General features: G+C 40.3%; 3 protein-coding genes and 1 non-coding gene across 8 annotated transcripts in view; 2 read left to right on the top strand and 2 right to left on the bottom strand.

Annotated features, from left to right (window-relative positions):
• Positions 1-8,692, bottom strand: part of slc39a14 (solute carrier family 39 member 14) — a 33,082-nt gene extending 24,390 nt beyond the window's left edge. For 2 of the 4 annotated variants that reach the window (XM_030060360.1, XM_030060359.1), the window contains exon 1: positions 8,472-8,692. The gene's annotated coding sequence lies outside the window, so the exon portion shown is untranslated. Of the gene's footprint in view, positions 1-3,757; positions 4,104-8,471 lie in introns of those variants that run through there. The other 2 variants (XM_030060357.1, XM_030060358.1) reach the window with 2 other exon arrangements.
• A 1,170-nt stretch (positions 8,693-9,862) lies between these two features.
• On the bottom strand, positions 9,863-9,934 carry trnap-ugg (transfer RNA proline (anticodon UGG)). The gene has a single exon. It is a non-coding gene; the product is annotated as a tRNA-Pro (tRNA).
• A 1,064-nt stretch (positions 9,935-10,998) lies between these two features.
• On the top strand, positions 10,999-22,552 carry LOC115365203 (STAM-binding protein-like A). 2 transcript variants are annotated; one of them, XM_030060073.1, is made up of 10 exons: positions 10,999-11,136; positions 13,058-13,283; positions 14,183-14,258; positions 14,363-14,458; positions 15,883-16,291; positions 16,504-16,628; positions 17,387-17,524; positions 18,552-18,664; positions 19,675-19,774; positions 21,406-22,552. In XM_030060073.1, exons 2-10 carry the CDS (start codon positions 13,081-13,083, stop codon positions 21,460-21,462), a joined length of 1,317 nt encoding a protein of 438 aa, XP_029915933.1. In that variant the 5' UTR covers positions 10,999-11,136; positions 13,058-13,080; the 3' UTR covers positions 21,463-22,552. The 2 variants fall into 2 exon arrangements, with proteins under 2 accessions (XP_029915933.1, XP_029915934.1); XM_030060074.1 differs by having other exon boundaries at positions 22,080-22,552.
• Positions 22,553-23,519: 967 nt separating this feature from the next.
• Positions 23,520-25,114, top strand: part of ppil2 (peptidylprolyl isomerase (cyclophilin)-like 2) — a 40,036-nt gene continuing 38,441 nt past the window's right edge. The window contains 1 exon segment of the mRNA XM_030060072.1: positions 23,520-23,682. Coding sequence (XP_029915932.1) covers positions 23,651-23,682 — 32 coding nt within the window. The 5' untranslated portion in view covers positions 23,520-23,650.

Consider the following 25,114-nt stretch of genomic DNA (forward strand, 5'->3'; position numbering starts at 1 on the left):
TGGTTATCCAGAATAATGCCAGTTTTTTTGTCATCATATTAACATCAGCTGCTCGTCTTAATGCCACCAACACAGACCAAGCCCAACCCTGTTGTCTTTACACCACACTTTTCAACTTGGAGAAAATCGCCTCTCCTGACGGTGAAAATGAATGTGAAACCACTTGTGCGTTTACCCAGGTATCACACCAGGTTGAAACTGCGAGTGTGAAAGAGCATTTGCATTGTGGAGTGTACGACCGGTTTGGATTTTGCACACAATCCGCTGAATTGCTTTATGGCACAAAACAGGAAGAGAGCGCTGTTCTTCCGACTCAAACAGAGCTAAAATATACTGCTTCTTATAATAATAACAACAGGCGGTGAGACGAGTGAAAAGGAAAATGGAAAGAAAACAAAAAATCCCTTCCATGTTTATCATTCAGTAAAGCTACGGAGAAAACTTGTAGCTGAAAAAGAATGAGGACAAGAGGGACAATGATAAATTGGCAACAGGGAACAAGTTTATGGAGTTTATGGGAAATGTGGGCCTAATTTTGAGAAACACAAGTATAAATTATACCTGTAGCACGAGCTATAACATGAAAACGGTCTCGCCTGTTAATCGTTATCACAACATATCATGTATCACCCCTGGAATCAGATGTGCACCCTCTGGTCCAGGTTGAAGCCCCATCACTCGTCAGAGGGAAATAAAGCTGTGGACGGTCCACTCTGCTTTAAGGGGCGAGGGAGTGTGTACAGTGAGTGTATTAAAGGTCTCACCTAATTAGAGCTGACATGCTAGCAGCCCAATTCTCGGGGGCTGGCATGTGACACGACGACTTGTGAAGAAGAATCGCTGTTTAATTGGTACTCTGACCTTGTTGCCTTGGCTATGACAATAACTGGGACTTGGCATGGTTACTAAATATACACATGCACTCATGCTCCTAAATAAGAACTGTTTTTGCTGGGGAGAGGACACGACTCTCAGCAGCTGGGCTACAATAAACACTGAAGGAGCTGCAGATACATTTTTTTTTTTTTTGGTATTTAAATTTGGTGAGCAGAATGTCAGTAAAGCCACAGTCAAATGAAGCCAGCAGAGTTTCTACGCTATTCCTATTTCAAAACTCCTTACTTTCTGAGGACTTTTTTTGTTTATTTTAATTTGAAGATGTTGGTGTTGGGCGATATTTTGCTGTTTAACGATTGTTACATCACCATGTCGAGCCTGGATCAATACTTTGTCCTTATTTTGGACATATTTTTTATTTAATTGGCGGTGAAAAAATGTTGCAACAGATGGCGGTGTTGCCTTCTCAAACAAACATTTACATCCGGGTCTCTGGCAAAGCATTGTGAGAGCCAAGCACCACATAATCACAGGAATTAAAAGACTGAAAGAAATGAAAAGAATTTGGGTTTTACTCTTCAGATTCACTTGGGAAAAAACACCACCAAGTTTTTATTCTCCTGGCGGGTTTCGATCTTTAGACATGCAGTAAACGTTAAAAGCTCCAAAAAAATGCTGATTCCCACTTCTGCTCTCTATCACTTTGGAGCTCAAGATTATCATCCACAGTGACAAATGTCAGAATTTGTGAGATGATAGGAAAAATCTGTAATCCATGTATGTAAACAAAGTGTTCAAAGAAAATGTTGTGTACATCACGAGAGTACAACTATATTTTTCCATGCCTTTCTGCGTTTCCTCATATCCAGTTCCTGTTCCTACTTTTACTGATTGCTTTGGTGTGTGTGATTGGATGAGGGGGAGGGAGGTTCCTGTGTGTGTGTGTGTGTGTGTGTGTGTGTGTGTGTGTGTGTGTGTGCCTATGAAAAGTGCTATACAAATAAATTCTGATTGACTGATTGATTGATTTCCAAACCAGCGTAATTTCCAAACTTTCCCAACAATGTGGGAACTCGGATATTGGCAAATTGATTTTTTCAGACCATTCCAGATTTCCCAGAGTTGCACAGGGAGTGAGTCAGAGGAAAATAATTGGCTGGAGCCACTTCCAAAATGAATGTCAGCCTGTCAGGTCAGACTGGTGTCACTGCACACTATGATAAGATAGACTCAGCAGGCTCACCGTGCCTGTGTGTGTGTGTGTGTGTGTGTGTGTGTGTGTGTTTGGGTGTTTAGTCCAAGGCCTACTTGTGGTTCGGAGATAAGAAATGATAGAAACAGCGTGATTGGCTGTCTGGCACCAGGCGGCAGGTTGTCTGCAGCACCAACATTAGCCCATCTTCACTATGCTGGTGGAGTTTTCTGCCGTGCTAAAACATCAGCCTCTCTAGGGGCTCGGCAGCAGAAGAGAATAGACAGAGGCAGGATGAGAAAGGTCTTAAAATGTTTAGTCATAATGTGGAGGGATGGTGGATCGGCAGAATGGGATTGGCCACGTGCCTTTGGGATCAGAGGCCGGCAGCGTCTCCGGTTTGACAAAAAAAAAAAAACCTCCACCAAGATAAAGAAGTGAAAGAGAAGGCAGGACAGAAACAAAAATACAGATGGAGCAGCAAGCAACAAACGCACATATATGGAGTCAGGAGAGGAGCTTTCTTTTTCTGTTACAGCCAGGAAAGATACTTCTAGGAAAACAAATAACTAGAAAACAGGTGATCTTCATTGGACATGCAGCTATTTTTTTTTTTTTAAACATTTCTGGAAAAATAAAAGAAATTTCATTTAGGTTTTAGAGTGTTAACAGTGTACTACATCCTGTTACACAGTGTATTGCTGCACTTTTCATTTTGCAAAATTAAATAGGCCCATGTGTGGAGCGTGACCGAATGACTAAGGATGAGTATGGACCCTGAGGCAGCACAAGCTGAGAAGCACTGCCTAAAATGTAGTGGAAAAAAACATTAAAAGTTTAATCGCGCGACACTCTCTCTCCATTAAAAGACAGTTTTATGTATACCAAATTTTAAAAAATATATATTTTGTTCCAGAAGGGGCACACACCCACACACATATTACCAGAGGACATTACATTGAATTCTTATCCTAATCTTAACCCTAATCCTAACCTAACACTAAAGTTAGCTTCACCCTAACATGAATGATTTTCACAACATGACTATGTAAACATGACTATGTAAACAGATTGACATCCCAAGAACATTTGTAATACCTGGTACACACACACACACACACACACACAGATCCTGCACATTTAAAAACACAGCCCCCTGAGAAACTTTCCACTGCCATCATCACCTTTATAAGCTGACTGAGTGAAGAAACATCACAACTGGAGCAGAGTCCAGCATTTTTCCACAAGACTCCTCCTAACTAGTACACCTCATCTGACAGAAAGTGAACTGACACGTGAGGAGTGATAACCTCAAGTGATAGGATATCATGCAGGAAGGTCAGTTTACTGCTTTGATTTTTATTAAAGATTATGTAACCAAAGTGCACTGTGAGACTACAATTTGACTTTGATCGCCGAGTTACGAAAGACCCACATGGCTTCCACAGAAAATTAGTAAATATTTATGCCGCTGCATGATTTAACAGCGAGGTAAAGTCGCAGTGAGTTTGTCCCTGTGTCAGCATGGAAAAGTCTTGCTCCGCACACGGCTGTCCTATAAAATGACCAACAGGCTATTCAAGTTAAAAGATGTGACTGATGACATTGCTGATGGAAACTTGTTTATATTTGTTGCCTCTGAAATCAGCTTTCAGCGAGTCTGGCTAATGTCTGGCTTTCAACTGTAAGGACAAATGCAAATCCCCCCCAAATCATGCCAACACCTACCTGGTTCAGCACAGTCAGGCTGTCTCTGTGATGGCTGGTTTTGCAAAAATCAAGATCAGTGGTTGCCCCGGCTCATGAAGCTGGTTATAAAACCCCTCTTAGCTAACCCAGGACTTTCCGATCCAGCTATGAGAGCCTGCACATAAAAGGGGCGGGGCTTGTAACAAAAACACAGTTGCAACAAGTGCAGATCCAGAGCAGCTGATTTAAGACAAAATGAAACTATTTATCCCCTTGGGGAAATTAGGTCATCACAGCCGCGGAGTTAACAGGATTCGGCAAGGAGTGGGTAATAGAGTACAAGCTGACTACTAGAATGTGAAAACAAGCAATTAAAAAAAAAAAAATAGAGGAAAACGACAGAGGATCCAAAGTGGCAGAGTGTAGATACCGAGTTATATAAGCATGTGCTATAGACTATCAAAGTGGAAAGTATGGGGAAAAATGGGTTCCTGACATTCAGGTTCTTCTCTTAACTAGATCACACTGGCATACAGACAACACAGCAATACAAAGCCAAAATACTCAGGCCAAGGTTAGGAAAATAGAGCAGGAAAAACTCAGATAGTATAAATACATTAAACGGGAAGGCTTATAGCTGCCCTTTCACTAAGGCAAGGTTCACAGAAGGGGTGTAAATCTCAAGTTTCATTCACGATACCATAATTATATTGATTATTTTTGACAACAACATATTTGCTGATATCACAAAGCCTGCCACGATACAATTACTATTAGATTCAGGTCAGGGGCCTACAATCCATATGAGATGATATCATCCGTCCATTTCACACAATCAGTTACATTCCTATTAACTCACAAAAAGAAACTAAAATATGATTTGGCACTCTAGACATAATCATCACATAAACAGTGCACATCTATGCGTCACCACCTTGGATTTACAATGCAACACAATAAGAGGATTTTGTGGCGTAATGATGATGATGTTTGCAGATGGTATGTCTTTTGTCTGTTGATCCGTCTTGTTTCTGAAATCTGAAATGTTTCCAAACTGCTGACTGTTTTCCGAAAGGGGAGTTAATTTCCTCTTCTTTTTTTTTCTTGACAGGTGCTCACACGTTTTGAAGGAAAGAAACGTGGAAGGATATGATCACACACGTGTGGCATGGGACCGTCACAATAACAGCATAATGTTATCTTAAACATGATTCTGGATCACTGATTATTTAATCGATATCTCCATCCTGATTGATATTAATGATTCATTACACCCCTTATTCATACTTGCACTGGTACAAAACAGTGCTGTGATACTGAAGCCGTGAATATATTTCCTGTGATATAATAAATGGCCATGAAAGTAAAGTAAATCTGCTGTTTTTTTTAACATCATTACCAAGTTAAGAGACCTTTTAACAATCTGTCAGTTCAATAATATCACCCTTCCATGACATAATTCACTCAATAAAAAAAAAAAAAAAACATTCATATTAGGGTTCCTAAACAGGATGTTTGCAAGAAAAAAAAGATGCAATTTTTCTAGAGAGCTGGCTGTTTTTTTTTTTTGTTTTTTGTTTTTTTATATGGAGCTGACAGCCACCCGGCCATAAGCAGCTCCAGAGCAGGTCGGCTGTGCAGCTTTGCCACGGTTTCCATGGTGATCAACCCGGCTATGAAGCGAGCCACGGTCATGACATGGGAAACTCAGGGTTAAACCTGGAGTTACCTCGCTAACCCAAGGACAGAAACGACTCTTCCTCGTGTGTCATGGAAATTTCCTCTGGCACGGCGAACGTGGCCTCCACAGACTTTTGGAAATGTTAACAGTCAGGGGAATTATTCAGTCAGGGAACTAAAGATACAAAAGACGGATAGACTGGCAATTCAGCATGTCATTCCCCCCAAACTTTATCATTCAGCTCTACTGCAGACAGAGGCAGAGCATGACACACATGCGAGTTACACTGTTCATCCATAGGACACCATTGGCTCGTTGCCATGGTAACACATCAGCCATGCAACAATTTCAACCCCGCTTTACACGACATTACGGGGCCCTCTATGGCCACCACTGTTATGTGTACCATCAGACTGTGGATCAGACTGGGAACAACCGCTCATTTCTTTTCAAGATTCAAATCTCAAACACTTTCCTGGTGTCTTGGACTTGTTTCAGTCGGGTGCCAACGCAGCCTCACGCACTCTGTCTTCCAGCGCAGCTTCATCTCGGCTTGTGTTAGAAGCTGACTTGACTTCATCTCACCCACGTAAAACAAAATAAATATATTCAAAAGCTACATTTCTCTCCACCTGGTCAACCTATTTTTGCAGCTGTGTGTTTTACGTGAAGGCCCACAATGCACCGATAAGTAAAAATCCGACGTATAGTTGGGCTGTGAAGAGTTTAGAGCTCCTCTAGATAGATCATCATCATCATCATCATAGCTCTGTTCATCCTTAAAAAAAAAAAAACTTATTATTTTTAGATCGAACCACATGTACACTGCTAACTGTCTATTATAGGGCTGGGACGATATGCATATCTCCCTATTCGATACTATCATGATACTTAGGCGCTGATTTGATATGTATTGTGATCCTTGAGTGTTGTGATTCTACAAGTATTATGATATGAAATCGCATTTTATTGTGATTTTTTCTTTTTTTTTTTTTTAAATTATCCTCTAGTTTGGGGATGTAAAGTTTTATGAAGCTGTGATCATCCTAAAGGTCACAATGGGTCATTTTATACAGTGATGTCAAGTTTCAAAAAATGGCCTCGATACAATTAAGTGGCTTTATATCGATTCAGTCATAAATAAATAAAGATAGAAAAACAGAATTGTGATACCTAAATGATTCGATTTTCCCCACCCCGAGTCTATTTTAATCTTGGTCAAGACTAGCACTTGATTTTACTCTGGTTTTGGTCTTGACTCAAACTCAACAGTCTTGGAATCGACCTGAACTCAACTACAGTGGACTACAGCCACAAACTGAAAAACAGAAAAAAACCTCCAAAGATGGTGTGGCGGTAAATACACCAATCTCTGAAACCACATCTGCCTCTCCTGGCTTCGCATCAAGCTTTCCTCCACTCTCTTGCCACCTCTGTGTCCCTTTTTTATCTTTGCTTTTCATGTCTCAGTACAGAAAAAATACAACATCTGCTTTAAAGCATCAATGTAGAAACAAAACAGAACTTGCCCTTGGCTGGTCGCTTAATGGCTGGCCAGTTTCTTCGCTGCCATGTCCTCAAAGCAGACTGCAGTTTGTCGTCCTCAAGCTGCACCACGACCTGCCTCAACCCAAACCACTTTATACTGAAGGAGGAGGAGGAGGTGTGACCTGCACATAAGCCCAACTTCCCTCCTCCAAGGCTTATAATTACAGTCTCACCTAGTGCTCAGGTGATCTCATCAGCCAAGGCTGTCATTAGCTGAGAAAGTAATGGCTGTGGTTATAATGTCGGTTTACCAAAACTACCAGCCTGGTCTTACAACTCATTGTCTACCATCATCATCATCATCATCATCATCATCGCCGTCATCGTCAGCATCCACCACAACACAAAGAAACATGATATGATAAAGTTTAGACGCGAGTCGGTTTGACTCATCCAACTGCTTGAGCCCAACAGTTCATCTCTGAACCCCAGGATCCTGTAGGTGGAGTTTTATTTTGAAAGGCTTCAACATTTGTTTTAATATTATTTTTAGTTTTCTTGTATTTTATACTTACATATATAATTATAATAATGTAAATATAGATGCGTGGTCATTATTATTATCATCATCATTCATATTAATTATTATCATTTTTTAAAAAAAAAATAATTTCTTGGTCATTTTGTCCTGCTTTTTAGGGGTAATTTTTTTTTTTTTTTTTTTTTTTTTTTTTTTTAGTATTCTTCTTCTTTTAAATTCATCATGCAATACAGCTTCCTGGTCCTCATTATTTATTATTATTATTTACTAATTTTCAGGTATTTTCTCTGTTCTTTTAGTGGCAATTTTCTCGTTTTTTTTTAAATTATTATTTTAATTCCATCATGCTATACAGCTTCCTTGTCCTTCATTGTTTTTAACGAATTTTCTGGTCGTTTTATCTGCTCTCTGAATGGTAATTTTCTTGTACTATCATTATTATTAGTTTAAATTCATCAAGCTCTATAGTCTCCTAGTCTTCTCCTTCTTCCTCCTCCTTTTTCTTCTTATTATTATCTACTATCAAATTTTCTGGTCATTTTTTTCTGCTCTCCTAAAGGTAATTCTCTGTATTTTTGATGATTACTGTTCTTTAAAATTTGGGGAGAAAAAAAAAAAACAAGTTTACTGAGGTTACGAAGGCAGCGTTGCGAAGGTATGCCATCTCCTCTCTATGACTGGATCATTTCTCACTGCCCCAGGTTGTTAATGACACACACACACACACACACACACACACACACACACACACACACACACACACACACACCACGTATACACACTCACTATCTATCTCTCTCGCGCACACAAAGCAAGGCAAACTGCAGGTGATGGATGGGATTTAGCGACCAGCCAGCCACACTGGTCCAGATTAGGAAACACTACCCATCGACCAAAAAAATCCAGATAACCTTGATACCCGGGAGCTGGGAGCCCAGCAGCCCCATCTTCCCCAGCAGCCTGCCGACGGGAATACGTGTCTAACTAGCCAGATTTAGCTAGTTCCAGACGCTAGCTGGTGTTGCGTTAGCCCCTTAGCTTACCCGGTGATGCTGTCGGAAAGGAAAACTAGGTCCAGTCGCGTTATCCCTCCTTTCGGCGCTCACTTCCGCTCCACAGATGTCGCTTTCGGGAGAGAAACGTGGGAGATGCGGAGGGCAGCGGCGTCTGTGTCCCTTCAAAGTCACTCCCAGCCGTGTTTGCAGCGGTCCTTTCCATTCAAACAAACCCCAGCAGCGTGTGTGTGAATGATGTGGGGCAGTTCGGCTGACGTCGACCCTCCACGCTCAGCGTCACTGTCACCGTTTGCCCTAAACCCGCCATGTCGCTTACTGGCAGTTAAACAAAAATAGCTCTCTCGCCCTCAAGTGATCGTCGATAGGTACTGCAACTCGTTTTTCTCCAATAACGCTATGAAAACTGCAAATATACAGCGTGTACATTCATTTCCCTGCTACATTTTCCTTTCTTTCTTTCCTTTTCAAACATTACTAACATTTTTTTTTTTTATAAATTGTGGGCAATTTGACCCCAGGAATTAAAATCCTCAGAAAATTATTACAATAAAAATTGTCACCAAAGTTAATGTGCCGGGTACTTTATGTGTCTTGTTGACTTCCCTGAGCAGGCATTTAAATAAAACATTAAATTAGGAAAAGTACGACGCCATGACGCTTACTAGCATTTTTAAAAAATGGCTCTCACGCCCTCAAGTGGTGATCGAGAGGTACTGCATCTCAGTTTTTCTCCAGTAACGCAATGAAAATTGCAGCGTGTACGTCCTGTCCTCATGCAGTCTTTTACCGTAATAATAATCGTCACTCATCACTTTACAACATCTTTACTGTTTGTCATACTTTTTGCACAGTGAACCATGTCTTACACTAACAGACACTTTAATAACAGATACTTAATATTGTCAAGCATTTCGTTTTTGTGCGGTTTACTTTTTTAATGTGTTTTTCTACTGCATAAGATAATATGTCAGGATTATTGGATCAACACCTGCTTCGGGCTCATAATATGCCGTGTAGCCTACAAGCCGTTGTTTCATGCTATAAAGTAATGAGTAAAATACTTATTTTAGTCTACTATATGCTACAAACATGATGTGCATTTCTAATTTCTCATTTGGGCTGTGTGTATCCATTACACTGAGCTGCTGGATGCTTAGATTAAAGTTCTATCTGTCTATTTATCTATGTTTTACTTTATTTCATTTGACTTTTTCTAACCAATTAGCAGGATTTTTTTTTTGACGTGTATGTGCAGAAGCTGTAACACAGAGAGGATAATTTCCCATTTTGAGTAAACACGGCCCTATTTACAAGTCAAAGCATCGCAATATTACTCATTAACACTGATGACAGAGGAAACAGTGTAATTTGGCAGGTAATAATTAGGGGTTTCATTGTAACCAGTTAGAACAAATAACGGGCTCGTCCGGGATTTGAACCCGGGACCTCTCGCACCCAAAGCGAGAATCATACCCCTAGACCAACGAGCCGCTTGCAGAAGTAGAAACAGTCAGAGAAATTTCTCTCATAAATTCCGACGTTTGTGCGTAAAGTCTCGTTTTAAATCCCTGCTTTGTGTACAAATTGCGTTTGTGCATGAATTACGAACTTACACACAGACACACACACACACTCAGAGAGAGAGAGAGAGAGAGAGAGAGAGAGAGATGGTGAGACAGTCACATCTACCGCACAGCGTCATTAGCTGTCTCATTTGCCTTCACTATAGATTATTGATCAGATATGATGACTCATTACTGAGGGAGGACACGAATCAACATGTGCACACACACACATACACCTGCAGCCGGGTCAGCGTCTTCACACTCAACCATTCATCCCAGCGATTATTATGAATACGTCATAGATAGATCAAATAAATAAAAAAAGTAAAGTAGATCAAAACAAAAGCTGTAACAAAGAAGAAAAAACCTACGCGTACCTTATAACAGTAACAAAAATAAAATATACTAAAATATACCTGTAGAATATCTGCAGACCTTTCACCTTTGTATATATATTTAATGGATGTATACTCGTAATGTGTAAGTTATATAAGTAAGCTATGTGTAAGATATAATTCCCCTGAAGTCCCGGCACTGGGCGGCAGACTGTCAGACTTGGTATGGAATGGTATGGACTTGGTATGGAAAACATTTTATATAATATATAATTCATAATATATAATATATAATTCATAATTCATATAATTCAAGTATAGATAGAATGGTTAGATCCATTTTGATCCATGACTCTTATATGACGTTTTTGCCCCTGTTTTTTTTTTTTTTTTTTTTTTTTTTTTTGAATCTCTGCCTTGTGTTTACGAAGCGACTGGTCAATTATATATAAAACGCATAAAACGTCAAACGTCATACCCCAATTATTTATTTTTCTTTATTTTCCATTTGGTTTATTAAGGGTAATATTGCGATGCATTGTTTATATGTGTCCTCTACGATAATTTGTATGTTCATAAAAATATGTTGAATTAAAAAAAAAAAAAAAAAAAAAAAAAAAAAAAAAAAAAAAGACATCGTCAGGCGGAAGTAGTCTTTGTTGCGGAAGTGTGCGGATGTAGGCGCAGCTCACACAGCAGCAACTTGGGGCTACATCTCTGGTGGTAATTTGACTGTGTTGTGCTCCAGCTTATATGTAGGCCGCTGGGGATTACACTATACGGCTTGATCAGGTAAGAATTTGGGATTAGATCCTCCGTTGTTGACTGTTAGCGACTCAAACCGCCCGAACTTCGACTGTAAGGCGGTGTAGCTCAGCTCAGGTGGCTAAGCTAGCCGTTAGCCTAGCTGACTAACTCAGCGACGTCGTTGGGCAGCATCAGTCACCAGCATGACGGGGTTAAACTCTAAAACCAGTGACGTGAACGATATTACTTTTGATATGACGAATATACACGACTGTACTGGTTTCAAATTGGAAATGTTCGCTGAAGGAAATGTGCCGAAAATCAGTTTTATCCACTCGCTGCCAGTGCGGAGTGACAGGTCTTACCGAGCCTGAGCTGATCGGCGCTCGTTTCCAAGGTAACGGCCACACGAGACGTTGTTATTAATCAGCATGCAAGTAATCCTAAAGATCGAGGAGGTACTGTGATGACCTGAGTTTGATCACAGTCTGGTTTTGTTTTGTTTTTTTGTGTGTGTGTTTTTTTAATGACCAGCTGCTCGGACACTGCTATTGAGAGATGCCAACATGGTCACACACACACACACACACACACACACACACACACACACACACGTACTCACACACACACACACACACACACACACACACACACACACACAGATACATACATAGACATGCAATTCCTATAGGCTTGCACATAGACAGATGCCACAGATAAGACAGCACACCACATCAGAGTCTGTGTTTTCATTCCACACGCTCATTAATCACCAACAGGACTTGAAGGTTTTTTTTTTGTTTTTGTTTTTTTGAGGGCCCAAATGAAGCCCTGTAGTGTAATGAAAATTCCAGAAGGGCTTTTTTTTTAATCTGTATCAAATCAGCTGAAAAGTGAGGAAGAAGAAAGAAAACTACCTTGTCACTATCTAGTGTAACCGTTTGGATCACACAGCACTGTCACAGATTCACTGCTTACTCTACTCTACTCAACTCTATTCTACTCAGCTTTCACACTTCCCATTCACCAGAGCCACAACCCAGTGCTTTCTATGTGATCCTCTCTCTACATACCTTATTGCCACTGGAAATGTCAGCTGACCAATGAGTCATGACCAAATCAAAACACAAAGTCACCTGACCCTCTGACTGCTGATGAAAACTCCCCATGCCATCAATAAATGAACAGCAGAAGATGATTAGATTTTAGTTACTGCTAATGGCTTGTCACTGAATACAGCCCAAGTGGTTCTCTAACCAGAGGAGCATTTCTATGCTACATTGTGCTGCTGGTTGTTGTTGTTTTCTTGAACACTGACTCAATTGTTTTTCTTAACCCTCCTGTCACTTTTGGAGTCAGTTTGACCCCATAACACCTCTAAATACACAATTAACATTTTTGCTTTTTGCTTCATTATTCATGACGTTTCCTAGTTTAATGGGAAGAAGTGAGTAAACATAAAATTGACCTGATGATATATATATATATATATATATATATATATATATATATATATATATATATATATATATATTTAATATCCTGTACACATTTTTTACCCATCAGTGTTTCTTTGAGCTCCATTTGACCACGGGCTTTTTTACCTGTATAAAACATAAGAACCGGTCGAGTTGGGGAGATTATGTTTTATTTAAACGGTTGTTTAGACAGTCAACAAGACACATAAAGTATCTTATATGTTAACCTGGGTAGCAATTTTTATTAAACTCATTTTCTGGTTTTAACTACTAGGTTCAAATTATTCCCAGCTGATAAAAAAATGTTGAAAAATTCAAATAGCAGGAGGGTGTTTGGGTTTTAAGAAGATATTTTAAGAGTGAAACTCCAGTGTTTAGATAGTATCCGTGAAGCACTGACAGCTACATGGTGCTGAAATGTCATCAACACGACACTAAAATATAGTTCCCACTGACTGTGCTGTGAAATCTTTCGCCCGTCTTTCTAGCTTCACACGGTTGAGCTGGAATCATGGCAGACCACAATGACATCAGTCTGATGCCGGAGGAGCGAGTCCGCGCTCTGACCAAGAAGGGGAGCTCGGTGGAGGTCAACGACGATGTGCCTCCACGCCGATACTTCCGCTCTGGCATGGAGATGATCCGCATGGCCAACATCTACACAGAGGAGGGCAACATCGAGCACGCCTTCGTCCTCTACAATAAGTACATCACGTAAGTGCAGCAGGCACGAGTGAAGTTTGGAAATGTTTTACTCTCTGAGCTCTTGATGGACCTGTATTGATCTCCCATAGGTTACCCTCATGTAGTTTATCGTTATTTCTTATTTTTTTCAACTTTTTCTTGCCAAATTTGTGCTGCCAGGAGAAAGAAAACTTCTGTCTTAAACCAGGCTTGTCAGTTTCACAGAATTCATTCAAGTTAGTTTTACTCTGACTTTTCGCCCTATTCGTTTTGTAAAAGTTTCTCTGAATCATTATTTTTTATTGTTATAACACCACTCAAACAAAAAGTGTGTTACTTTACGCTTTCCTCTACAAGATTTATTCACTTGGAACTTAAGTACATGCTACAGATTGGTCATAATCAGAATTTATTTATTTGCCAAACACAAAAACTGTAATTTTACATTAAATAATCTTGGTAGTGTTGGTGAATGTTTGTAACTAAGATAACGCTGTAAACACATTGCACACATGGTAGGGGGCATTATGTACAGTGCAAGACTTGCAATAGAGGACGAATTATGAATATCAATCTTAAAATAAACATTTATTTCACCATTTAAGTAAAGATGGGTCAGTTCCGTTTCAGATATCCCATGTGCAATTGGTTATTTTACCTTTACTTTGTACCTGGTATCCACCCCCCTTACATCACACACACATACAACTGTATCAAAACACACACACACACACACACACACACACACACACACACATACATACACAGTTTTTATGCATCTGTTTAGATTATTAAAGGCAAAAATATCAACTTTAAGGTCTGAAGTGTTGAAGGTCAAATTATTGCATCATTGCTCCTTGTCTCTTGACCATTTCTCACAGTATTTTGTTGCTTTGTGTGTTGTTGTTGTTGTTTTTTTTTTTGCCCAGGCTCTTTATTGAGAAACTTCCCAAGCACCGGGATTACAAAACAGCTAACATTCCTGAGAAGAAGGACACACTCAAGGTGCTCATACAGTGTTTTGTTCTGTCCTGTGCAGCTCATTATAATTCTTTCCTGTTTAAGACGAGCACGAGCTTAACAGTGGCTGATTTCTCACCCTCTTCCAGAAACTGAAGGACATTGCATTCCCACAAGCAGAGATACTGAAGAAAGCTCTTCTGAGGAGGTTTGAACAGGAGTATGCACAGTACCTCGTCAAAAAGGTAAAGTGTGTGTCAGTCACAGGAGCGCTGGTTCTCATCCACCAACATTTTCTTCTGTTTGCCTGTGCTGTGTCTCAAGACATTGGAGATCTTAACAAAACAATGTAACATTTAAGGAGGTATTAAGTGATCTGCTACCTTTGTCAACCTCAATCTGCAACTGATTAAAATTGCAAACACATGGGTAGAAGTCATGGAGTGAACATGGCCACATCTCTTAGATTCAGTTAAAAGCCTTGTAACTGAGGAGAGAATACTGACAGGATCACAGAGACAAAAGATCACCTTTTCAGTTTCAGCAAAGAATAAAAAAGACATTAATTTTGACGTGAAATGTCTTGTGACAGCGGTTGCTTGCTCGTAGCACCGTCCTCCATCACCGAGCAGTGAGTCGATCTGAAAAGGAGGTTGGCTCGGGAGTTTTTTGTCATCCGCACCATCTTACCGGCCGGCCAAGTAATCACTGAGTCACTGATATTGATCAGCAACTCTATTAACCTCCTGCTGATGGACTGTGGACATTTTGTGCCATGGGGCAAGACAAAATAGATCTCAACTTGGTGCCCCTTAAAAATGTCATTTCAGCCATGGTTGCTAATGGTCACATATTTTAGCTGGTACTTGGCTTGGCTTGGCTTGTTACTCTGACACCTTTTACTTATTATTGAATTGTAGATTTTTCACACATAGGGCAGGACTAGGAATGGCAAATACCCATTGTTTTTTTTCCTGATTTATTCGAATAAAATATACATTTATTTTGAACTAACTTGTGATATACTAGGCTTTAGACAGACATTGAGAACCATAAACACCACAGGCACAGACATCACAGTGATAATCATCATAAATATGAAATAGATTAAGTAAAAATGTCTTATATGACAAACAGCACACTGGGTTTGCAGTGTGTTGTATGAACTGTAAATGGGATGAAACATTAGCCTAATTAAGACTGGAGGGTCCAACACATATCAGTATAAACCAATTAAATATAACACACACACAAATCCAATTACAGTGCCTTTGCCTAAATGGAGATATTTTAAAAGTTAACCTGTTGTAACTTGGGGTGCACATAATGATTATTTTCACTGGCATTTCTTGATTTTTTTTTTTTTTTTTTTTTTTTTTAATCAATCACTATAAAGTATGAAAAATGATGTCATGGAAAGTTAACAGAATCCAAATGGATGTCTTCGGATAGCCTCTTTAGTCTGACCAGCAGCAAAAGAACCCAAAGTATTGGTTTTATAATGATATAATGAAATGTAACCGCATGTTAGAGATCGTAGTGTAGTTGGAATCAGCAAACGCCTAGCATTTTTACTTAATAAATGGCTGACACGATTAATCGATTATTGAAATTCTAATTAAGTTTCAGTCGATCACTGAATCATTTCATATAATCACGTGCTCCTCAGAAAGCGGAGGAGGAGGCCCTGGCGCGGGAGCAGTCGAAGCAGCGGGCGCTGGACGCAGAGCGGGAGCGCGTGGCCGAGCTGCAGCGCCGCCAGCGGGAGCAGGAGCAGTTCAGTGCCTTCGAGGAGATGATTCGCCGCCAGGAGCTGGAGAAGGAGCGCCAGCGGGTGCTTCTGGAGTTCGCCACGCCGGGCACGCCGCCCCCCGACACGCCCCTCATTCCGGGCATCCAGGGACCCTCGCTGTCTTTTGCAGTGACCCCCACCCCCCCGCAGAGCCCCAGGGACTTGTCCAGCGGCACCAACCACCACCACAATCGCCCCGTCGCCACCACCGGCCTGCCTGCCACCGGCCCGCCCAGCTTCGACCGGTCGCTGAAGCCCGGCTCTCTGGTCAGCCCGGGGAACAACAGTGAGTTAATCTTATTCTGAAATGAGGGCCGGCCTCCAGAGGATTAAATAGTACACCGCTCCTGCTTTAAAGTATTTATTCTTCTTAGCTGATTTTTTTTCCCCCTGACCTGCTTTATTTCCCGTGTGCACCATGCCTTGCCTCAGAACAGTACAAGAGTTCAACCTTTCCATTCAACTATTTTTTTTTATTCTGCGACGTTATTTTTGCAGATACAATGGTGGATGCCCTTCGGCAGTTGGCGGTTCCGGCTGAGCTGTGCCAGAGTTTTCTGAGGCTGGCAGAGGCCAACACCAGCCGAGCCGTAGAAACCTGTGGCATCCTGTGTGGCAAACTGGTAAGACTTTAAAGAAACAACAGCTGCTGGCGGAACAGAGTGATTGTGCTAAACCAACAGTGCTGCAAGCCCTGGTCAGAGTAATTCAGCTGCAGGGAACCACAAAATCAGCTTAAAGGGGAACGTCACCTAAATGGATTTTTGGATTGTTCTTTTGTAAAAGTAGATATTTCCTCACATGTAGCAGAATGTTAAATGTTTTCCACTATTCATTTCACTGCACTTCATTGTCTGAGAGAGTTTGTTCTCATTAAGCATTTGTAATGTTGAAAACAAACATTAAATCAGATCTAGATGTTTGATAGCACAGGGCAAGTTTCTCTTCATAAAACTTTTTCATACCTATCTTCCCTGTGCAGTTCCATCATGTTTTCCTTCACCCTGAGTTTGAGCAAGGAAAGCCCATGAACAGCCTCTTATTTACAGCTATAGCCTGGGAAGTTGAATCATGTGGGTTTGAGTCATATTCACATGATTCAATCCACATATCTGACATTTTCTTTAGCTTTCCTAGCTTTGCTGTCTCTAAAATGTGTGAGGGTATATTTATGGCTCGGTTGAATTTTCCCTCACAGCTCCAACACGTTTTCTTTTCTGTGAAAATGACCCAGTGCTTTTGTCAGCAACAAACCAGTCAGTCGTGTGTTCATTTGCTTAGTCCTTAAATAGCTAGAGGCAGACACTGGATGTGCATGTTTTTTTTTTTTAAAAAAAGGGAAAAAAGTCATTGTGTGGTGCTTTTTCTGTCCATGCCCCAGACCAGAAACGCATTTACCGTGACCCATGTGATAGTGCCAAAGCAGTGTGGCGGACCCGACTATTGTGACACAGAAAATGAAGAGGAGCTCTTTCTCATCCAGGATCAGTACGATCTCATCACCCTGGGCTGGATCCACGTGAGTACACATCTGCCCCAGTGGGTGCACACAGTACATGGAAATATGACCTCGGCCCATACTGCTGTACCTGGCAACACATGTAACGGTCAGATCAGTTCAGGAGGACACAAACGATGTGAGCAAATGACCAAACACTCATGCACAAGACCTGTTGTGAGTCTTTAGAACTTGATGATTTTCTGGTTTTTACCAGAGCTTTCCTCTCGCCAAATCTTATTCCACATATCGAACATGTAATTGTGTGTGAAACATCTATCCTGGCCAAATAAAGACCCTGCTACTGTGTTTGTTCACTGGACTCTCCCTCCAGCAGCGACAGCACCGCTGCTCACAGCAGTACCAGCTAACCCTGCAGTCTTAAAGGGAAAATCCACTCTAAAACACCTCAGAACTGTTGATAAAATAGCTATAGGCAGTTCACCTTGCAGTTGTGGGTCCACACAGTTGTATCTACCAGCAGCTGATTGTAGCTGATTGGTTTTTCATTTGCTTGCTAAATCAAGAAGTTGAAGATTTATAAAGCAATGAGCAATGATTGTGGCCACTGTTGAAGCTTTTGCAGAAGCTACAAAATGTTTATAACCACAGAGCTTGAATGGTTGTAGCTAAAAGCCACAAGTGTGGTTTCTCTGAAATCCGGTTGAAGTCTTTATTTGTGCAAGTGATTATATTTGATTTTACTTTTTAGTGCATGTCTCTGTTCGGGTGCAAAATGCTCATGCCAAGGCACAAACAGGCATAAACAGCAGTGTGGGTGAACTTTACAAATATAGGCAACTGCTGAGGAGAACGCTCATGAGAAATGCAGTTTGGCAGCTCAGACGCCTATGAGAGTAAAAAGCTGCACTGAGGTGTCGTAAACACCTGGGCCTGGGTTTGGTGTTTTTACAGCCCAACATAAAGGAAACTTTCTTATGAAACTGTGGTGTGCGTGTTTGCTGTGTATTTGTTTCTGCGCACATGCTTATGCACGCTAAACCAGCTGAACATGTAAAGTGAAGTCAGACCGTCCTGTGTTTTTCAGACTCACCCCACACAGACAGCCTTCCTGTCCAGCGTAGACCTCCACACACACTGCTCCTACCAGATGATGCTGCCGGAGGCCATCGCCATCGTCTGCTCGCCCAAGTTCAACGAGTGAGTCTGCAGCCAGGAAACTTGACTCTCCTGGCTTTCTTGATGAACATGAACACCTCAGTCAGTCAGTCAGTTTTTTTCTGCTGGATTGCTCTTTAGATGCTGGGGTAAAACATGTTTTTTTTTTTTTTTTTGTTTGTTTGTTTTTTAAATTCTGAGATTAGTGCCTGTCTATATTAGCAGTGTAAGAAGCTCCTACTTAGATATTTCTATCATGTATGGGCAGTTTTTTGTTTTCAGTTGCAAGTAGAACAATTTATGTTGTTCCCCACATTGAATCAATGGGAAGACAATAGATAGGTCTCCTTCAAGTTTTTTCATCAATCACAGATGATACACACTTACAAAAGTTTAAAAAAAAAAAAAAAAAAATTCACGATCAACTAAATATCGACAGTAAAAATACTTTTTGTACTGATATGATATTGCTTTTTATGATGGTTTTATGATGCTGATCTTGTCTGTGCTTTAATCATATTCAGACTGATTGTCCAAAGGGGAAAACCACATGCTTTTGTCCACATGACATACATATCTTAAAAACTGTGTGTAAAATTATGACAAAACTTTGGGGAATGATGCACGTCTACATTTTGCTGTTTTCAGAATTACACCATTTGAGCCAGGGGCAAGTTTATTTATCATTTGTGCGTTTGTTTGTCTATTTGTCTGTGTGTAATTGCAAGTCAAAACAAGTTGACATATTCATCACCGACTGGCTCAGAGTGGGGCTGCAATCATTTCTGAAAGATGACATGTTTGCTGTCGCCTTCTTTTGTTTCGGTTCTGTCTTTTAGTTGTTTTTTTCCAATTTGAGCAATAAGTCGAGACAATAAGTTTTCATTGTATTTGCATTTTTCTAGCTCTAGGAGGAATTTTCCCTCTATCGCAGGCCGTACAGTGAATATAAAAGCAACACTGATCATTTCATCCCGTAGCTATGTTTGTCTGTATACATTTGAAGGTGATTAAATGTGACGGATTTGCATTTGTTCCATTTGTTGCTGCAGAATCGGCTATTTCAGGCTCACAGATCGTGGAACAGATGAAATCTCCACATGTAAACAGAAGGGCTTTCATCCTCACAGCAAAGATCCTCCTCTTTTTACAGTGAGTACACTTCTACTGTGTGACCCCCACACAGACCGACACCCGTTTATTTATTGTCATCCTGAGAGAGAAGCTGCTTCCATTTGGATCAGACGGACAAGTTACAAAACAACTTATTAGAATCCATTTCTGCTCAGCAGTTGGTTGTGTTTAAGCCGCTCTGCAGAAAATGAGGGAAACTTTGACGCAAAACCCCACTACTTTGTTTTCAAGTTCTCCCCCCCTCCTTTTTTTTTTTTTTTCTTTCAGATTTCTCCACATATACTGTAGACCACAATAGGGGTGGGATGACAAAGTGATATAGGCTGCCAGCCCAGATGGCCAGAAAAACAAGGCTAAGTGAGGGAGCTTGAATTTCTAGCTGATATGGAAAACCATTTCTCATCCAAAGTATGCACTCCTGCAGATGAGGCAGATGGCTACACTTTTATATAAGTAACTATTAGATCAGTCCATAGTTTAAGTGTTCTCAGTTTAAGTACTATAAAATACAAAAGATTATCTTATGTGGAAAACACATGTTGCATACCGAAGAATTCAATTTTAAAATTATTTGCGGTGGTTGGGCTCCAAAACCATAATGTAACAGTGTAGTGATATTGTTTCTCCCATGCATTACAAATTTTCATGAAACACAAGCATTAACACAGAATTGTTGATAACCATTATTATTATTACAGCTTTAAAAATATGGCATTTTTGCTACTGTAGTCAAACTGATTACGTTCTTTCCTCTTTAAAGGTGCTGCATATAGAATGTTAACATCAGTAAGTCATTACCACATCAATTTTGAGTCATTTGCATAATAGCTGTGACCAAGTGAGACGACCAGTAAATGACTGGCAGCCTTTTCTGGCTGCACACTGTAATTTTTTTAATTAATTAATTCATTTATTTATTTATGTATCATGTGTGGGGGAGAGGATGCTGTTCAAATGGGAACAAACGGTAACATCCTGTCAGTGACAGAAAGCAGTGGGGTTCATGAGAAACAACATAAACACCAGCACAAACAACCATAATCACACTGATTTTATGGTAACAGACCTTTCTCACAGCAGCCGTTTTGACATGAAGCAGCAGGGTAAACACAGGTATTTCATGTCAAACTGGCTGCTAAGAAAAGGGTCTGTTATAGACACATGTCATTTAACTAATTTTAAAAAAAAAAAAAAAAGTTACATATCACTTAAGTAGCCTTCTCAAAAGTTTGACATCCAACATGCTCAGAACACAGATGTCCTGCTGGCAGCGTCGTGGGTTCAAATCCGAGCCCCGGCCCTTTGCTGCTCCTCTCTCCCCTGCCTTTCCTGTGTCTCTCTACTGTAACTATCAAATAAAGCAGAAATGGCCAAAAATAGTCTTAAAAAAAAGATACTGAGGAATTCAGTGCATGTATTGTGTCTTATTCCCCGCACCAGCCCCAGCAGACTCAATTTTCATAAAAGAAATTGCAGCAGATTCTCGCCGACTCCTGAGGGGCATTCAGACATTTCTTTAACTCCGTTTTATCTGTGCTCTTAAATTGTTTAATTTGAATAGTGCCGACTTTTGACTTTTCTCTTTATTATTAAATGACGTTTCAAAGCTCTGTTCGCAGATTTTAACCCAAAGTCATTTTCTCTTTCAGCACGCAGGACATATCACCATCACGGACGGCACAGTGTCCATGTTGGACTTGCGGTGATTTTTTAAAAGTTTTTTTTCCCCACCACTCCACACTCATAGACTGTCTACAAACTACAAACCCATGCAAGTGTCCCATCTGAGAAAACACTCATATTTTGTTGTTGTTGTTTTTTGTTTTTGTTTTTGTTTTGTTAAATCAAAATGGTACGGCGCAGTTCCCGGCCATTGTTTTGAACATATTCATGGACCTCAGTTGTTCTCAAAGGGATCAAGATGGCGAGCTTTTTTTCGTTTTGCTCCGTCAGATTTCTTCATATTATCGCACTTTCCGAGCAAACAACTTGTATCCACCCAATGGACAGGCAGACCTCTGGCTCCTCAACTCTTCCGTTTTCGTCAGTATGTGCTCTTGTTCCTTTCTTTACAGCCTTCACTTTTGGTCTTTAATTACCACGTACAGTATCTTCGTCAATGACAGATAACTCTAGTTAAAATTGGATCTATTGGACATCTTGAACTTAACCTTTTTTTTTTTCTTTCTTTTTGTAAAATACCGAGGGTTGGGCTCGCCCGACAGATAAGTGCCAAGGACGAGAGGATTCATTTGGCGACCGATAATGCCACTCAACATAAAGTCCACAGTTTGCCCTAAAGATCTGTCTCTATTCTTTTCAGCTGGTGTCTTTCCTTAGCTGGTGGGGGTGAGCGCTAAGAGAAATGAAAGCCAGCTGTGACTCAGGTATGCGGGCAGTGTTGCTGCTCTGTATTATATATATTTTTGTATACAGAAGACACCACTCCTCGATATCACTCTTCATCTGAAAATGGTTTAGTTCGAAATTGAATTCCTCACGATGGATCCACCTTATGTGTTTTATTTGTTTGTTTGTTTTCTTCTTTCTCTTCGTGGGAGGGGGTTGTAGTTGTACCCGTATGACGTGTCCATGCTTCAGAGGAAATATGTGTCCAACAGGCAATCTGAATGTACCTTCTGCTGTACATTACTAACCACCCGGCCATGAGTTCATGCCTATAACCATTTTTGTTTGCTCCCTTCTCTCAGTAGAAGAAATAAATACTTAGCCATAAATGTGAGAGTTCCTTAAACAAATTAAATGCCAAGACAAAATAAACTCACTCTAGAAGGATTTGCTGTGTCTTGTTTTTGTTTTTTTTTTCTTTTTGTGGAATACACGATGCACACGTAAGAAAGTGGATGTAAAGCGTCTACATGCAGCTTGAATGAGAAACAGGCAATGTGTCGACGAAGGATGAAAAAGGGAATTTGCAAAGATGAGCGCTGAAAAGACAGTTTTGCGTGCTGAATCAATGAGATTTTGTGTTTCCCGTCAAGCAAATAAATCACAAGGATGAAAAACGAGCACGTTATTCATCTGGAGGTAAGATTCCTTGTATTTATTGCAGTGCTCATAAAGTATTTTATGTGGGTAGCAGTGCAATAAGTGAGCTAAGATGGTGGTGGATGTTGCTCCAGGATTTCTACATATTTCTACGTCATGGAGCGATATCTCCAAGATGTTTCTAAGAACAACAATGGATACCTTCCTGTATCCATCAAACTAGTTCCCAGTTGTCTCCAAAAAAACCCATGAAAAACTGCCACTCATTTCTGTTGGAAGAACAAACCCTGAACATATATGATCTTTCTTCCACGATCCTGTTATTAATATGGACTCACACGTCACTGAGGCTTGAGATGATTTTATTCAGATACATAGAAGCAACAAAATGATGTTTTTAGCACAATGCTCCTCATCAGACCCACCAAACATTACTAAGCTAGTAGCAATGCATGCACACTGTAAGTGCAATGTGGTTTCAGGGGTATTCTACTAAACCACTTGATTCAGGGCAGAAGTGTGGACTTTAATCAATAATAATGTTTTTTTTTTTTTTTTTTTTTTTCTAAATCAACCAAAATGGTGTTGTAAACTCAAACACCTGTTATCTCAGGTAATGCTCATAATATGTCGTTTGCCAAAATATATAACAATTAAAAATAACAGCAACAAATAAAAAACAAATTTCTTTTCACACAGACGGGTGGAGTAGTGTTCATTTTCATCCTCTGGGGGGCAGCAGAGCGCATTTGTTGTGTCGTGTCTGCACACATTTAAACAGGAAGTAAGTAAAGCCTCAGAGCTCCTGTTAGCCAGAAAGCATCTTATCAAGAAGTTTAACAACAAAAAGCGAAGTTGTCTGTTTGAGCCGAACCAACATTCAACATGGGGAAGCGTCAGCACCAAAAAGACAAAATGTAAGTCTCTAAGCTGTCGTTAACCGCGTCCAGAAGGGCACCGGGAGGGTTTGTTGTTGTTAGCTTAGCTGGCTAACGCTAGCCTGCTAACGTTAGGTTAATATTGTTTAGTATTGTTTACGGTAACGCTAGCTAGCTCACTCTGGCTAATGTTAACTGAAATGTGCTTCTGTTGAGTTGTAGTGCAGATGAGGAAGGGCTCATTATCCATTATCTTAGTTAAATAGCATCGTTTAGCTTATTAACAGCTGCAGCGTGATTCATACAACTGCTAAAGTGGAAAGTAAAACTCGTAAATATTGCAAAGGGCAGTGAATATGTTGTATATCTCATAAGGAAACACAAACTTCACAGCAAAGAGATAATGCTGTGGGGAAAAAAAATGTACATCATAAAGTCACAGCTCCAGACACAATTGTGGTTTAAAACACAGGTTTAGGTTCAGTTTTTGTGCTTTACCAGTGCTGGAGGTGACCAAGGTTGCTTTGCTGGTTATACACTACTCACAAAAAGTTAGGGATGTTTGGCTTTTGGGTGAAATTTATGGAAAATGTAAAAAGTTCACACTACAGTGATATTATATCATGAAAGTAGGGCATTTAAATAGAAGCATACACTGGTGATTTCCTCATCTCAAACAATTTCTTGAAACAAAAGCCAACAACAGTGGTGGATATACCACAACAAAAAATGTCAGTGTCAATAACTTGTCATGTGCCCTTGAGCATCAATAACAGCTTGACAACGACGTCTCATGCTGTTCACAAGTCGACTTATTGTCTGCTGAGGCATGGCATCCCACTCTTCTTGAAGGGCGGCCCTCAGGACATTGAGGTTCTGGGGTACAGAGCTCCGAGCCTCTACACGGTGACTCAGCTGATCCCATAGGTTTTCTATGGGATGCAGGTCTGGAGAAAGTGCAGGCCACTCCATTTGAGGTACCCCAGTCTCCAGCAGCCGTTCCCTAATGATACGACCTCGATGAGCTGGAGCATCAAACACCTGATGTGAATTTTGCCGTTAAACTCCTTGTTAGAGAACAGCAACTTGTGCATTCAAAAGTTTACAGAAGGTCACATTAAGTTCACCTGTAAAGGGTATAATGCATTTTAGGTTCATCCTGAAATTTCACCTGAAAGCTGAATATCCCTAACTTTTTGTGAGTAGTGTATGTTAGATACTGAGTGTTGATACTATTGTGGGAGCTTAATGTTTTCAGAAAGCACAGTGATGAGATGAATCCAGGTAAAAGACACTATCCCTTATTGTTGATTTCTCTTGCCAAGTATGTGCTGATCACAGAGGAGATGAATGTAAAGAAACACATGAGTTAGAGATGAAAAGTTAGAGATGAATATAAGGGTTGGCAGACAGTTGAGATGTGCAGTGTGTTGTGGCACTGCTGCTTTCATTATTATTAACACTTTAGTGT

Source organism: Myripristis murdjan, chromosome 9 (assembly GCF_902150065.1).
Source record: "Myripristis murdjan chromosome 9, fMyrMur1.1, whole genome shotgun sequence".
NCBI classification, from domain to species: domain Eukaryota; kingdom Metazoa; phylum Chordata; class Actinopteri; order Holocentriformes; family Holocentridae; genus Myripristis; species Myripristis murdjan.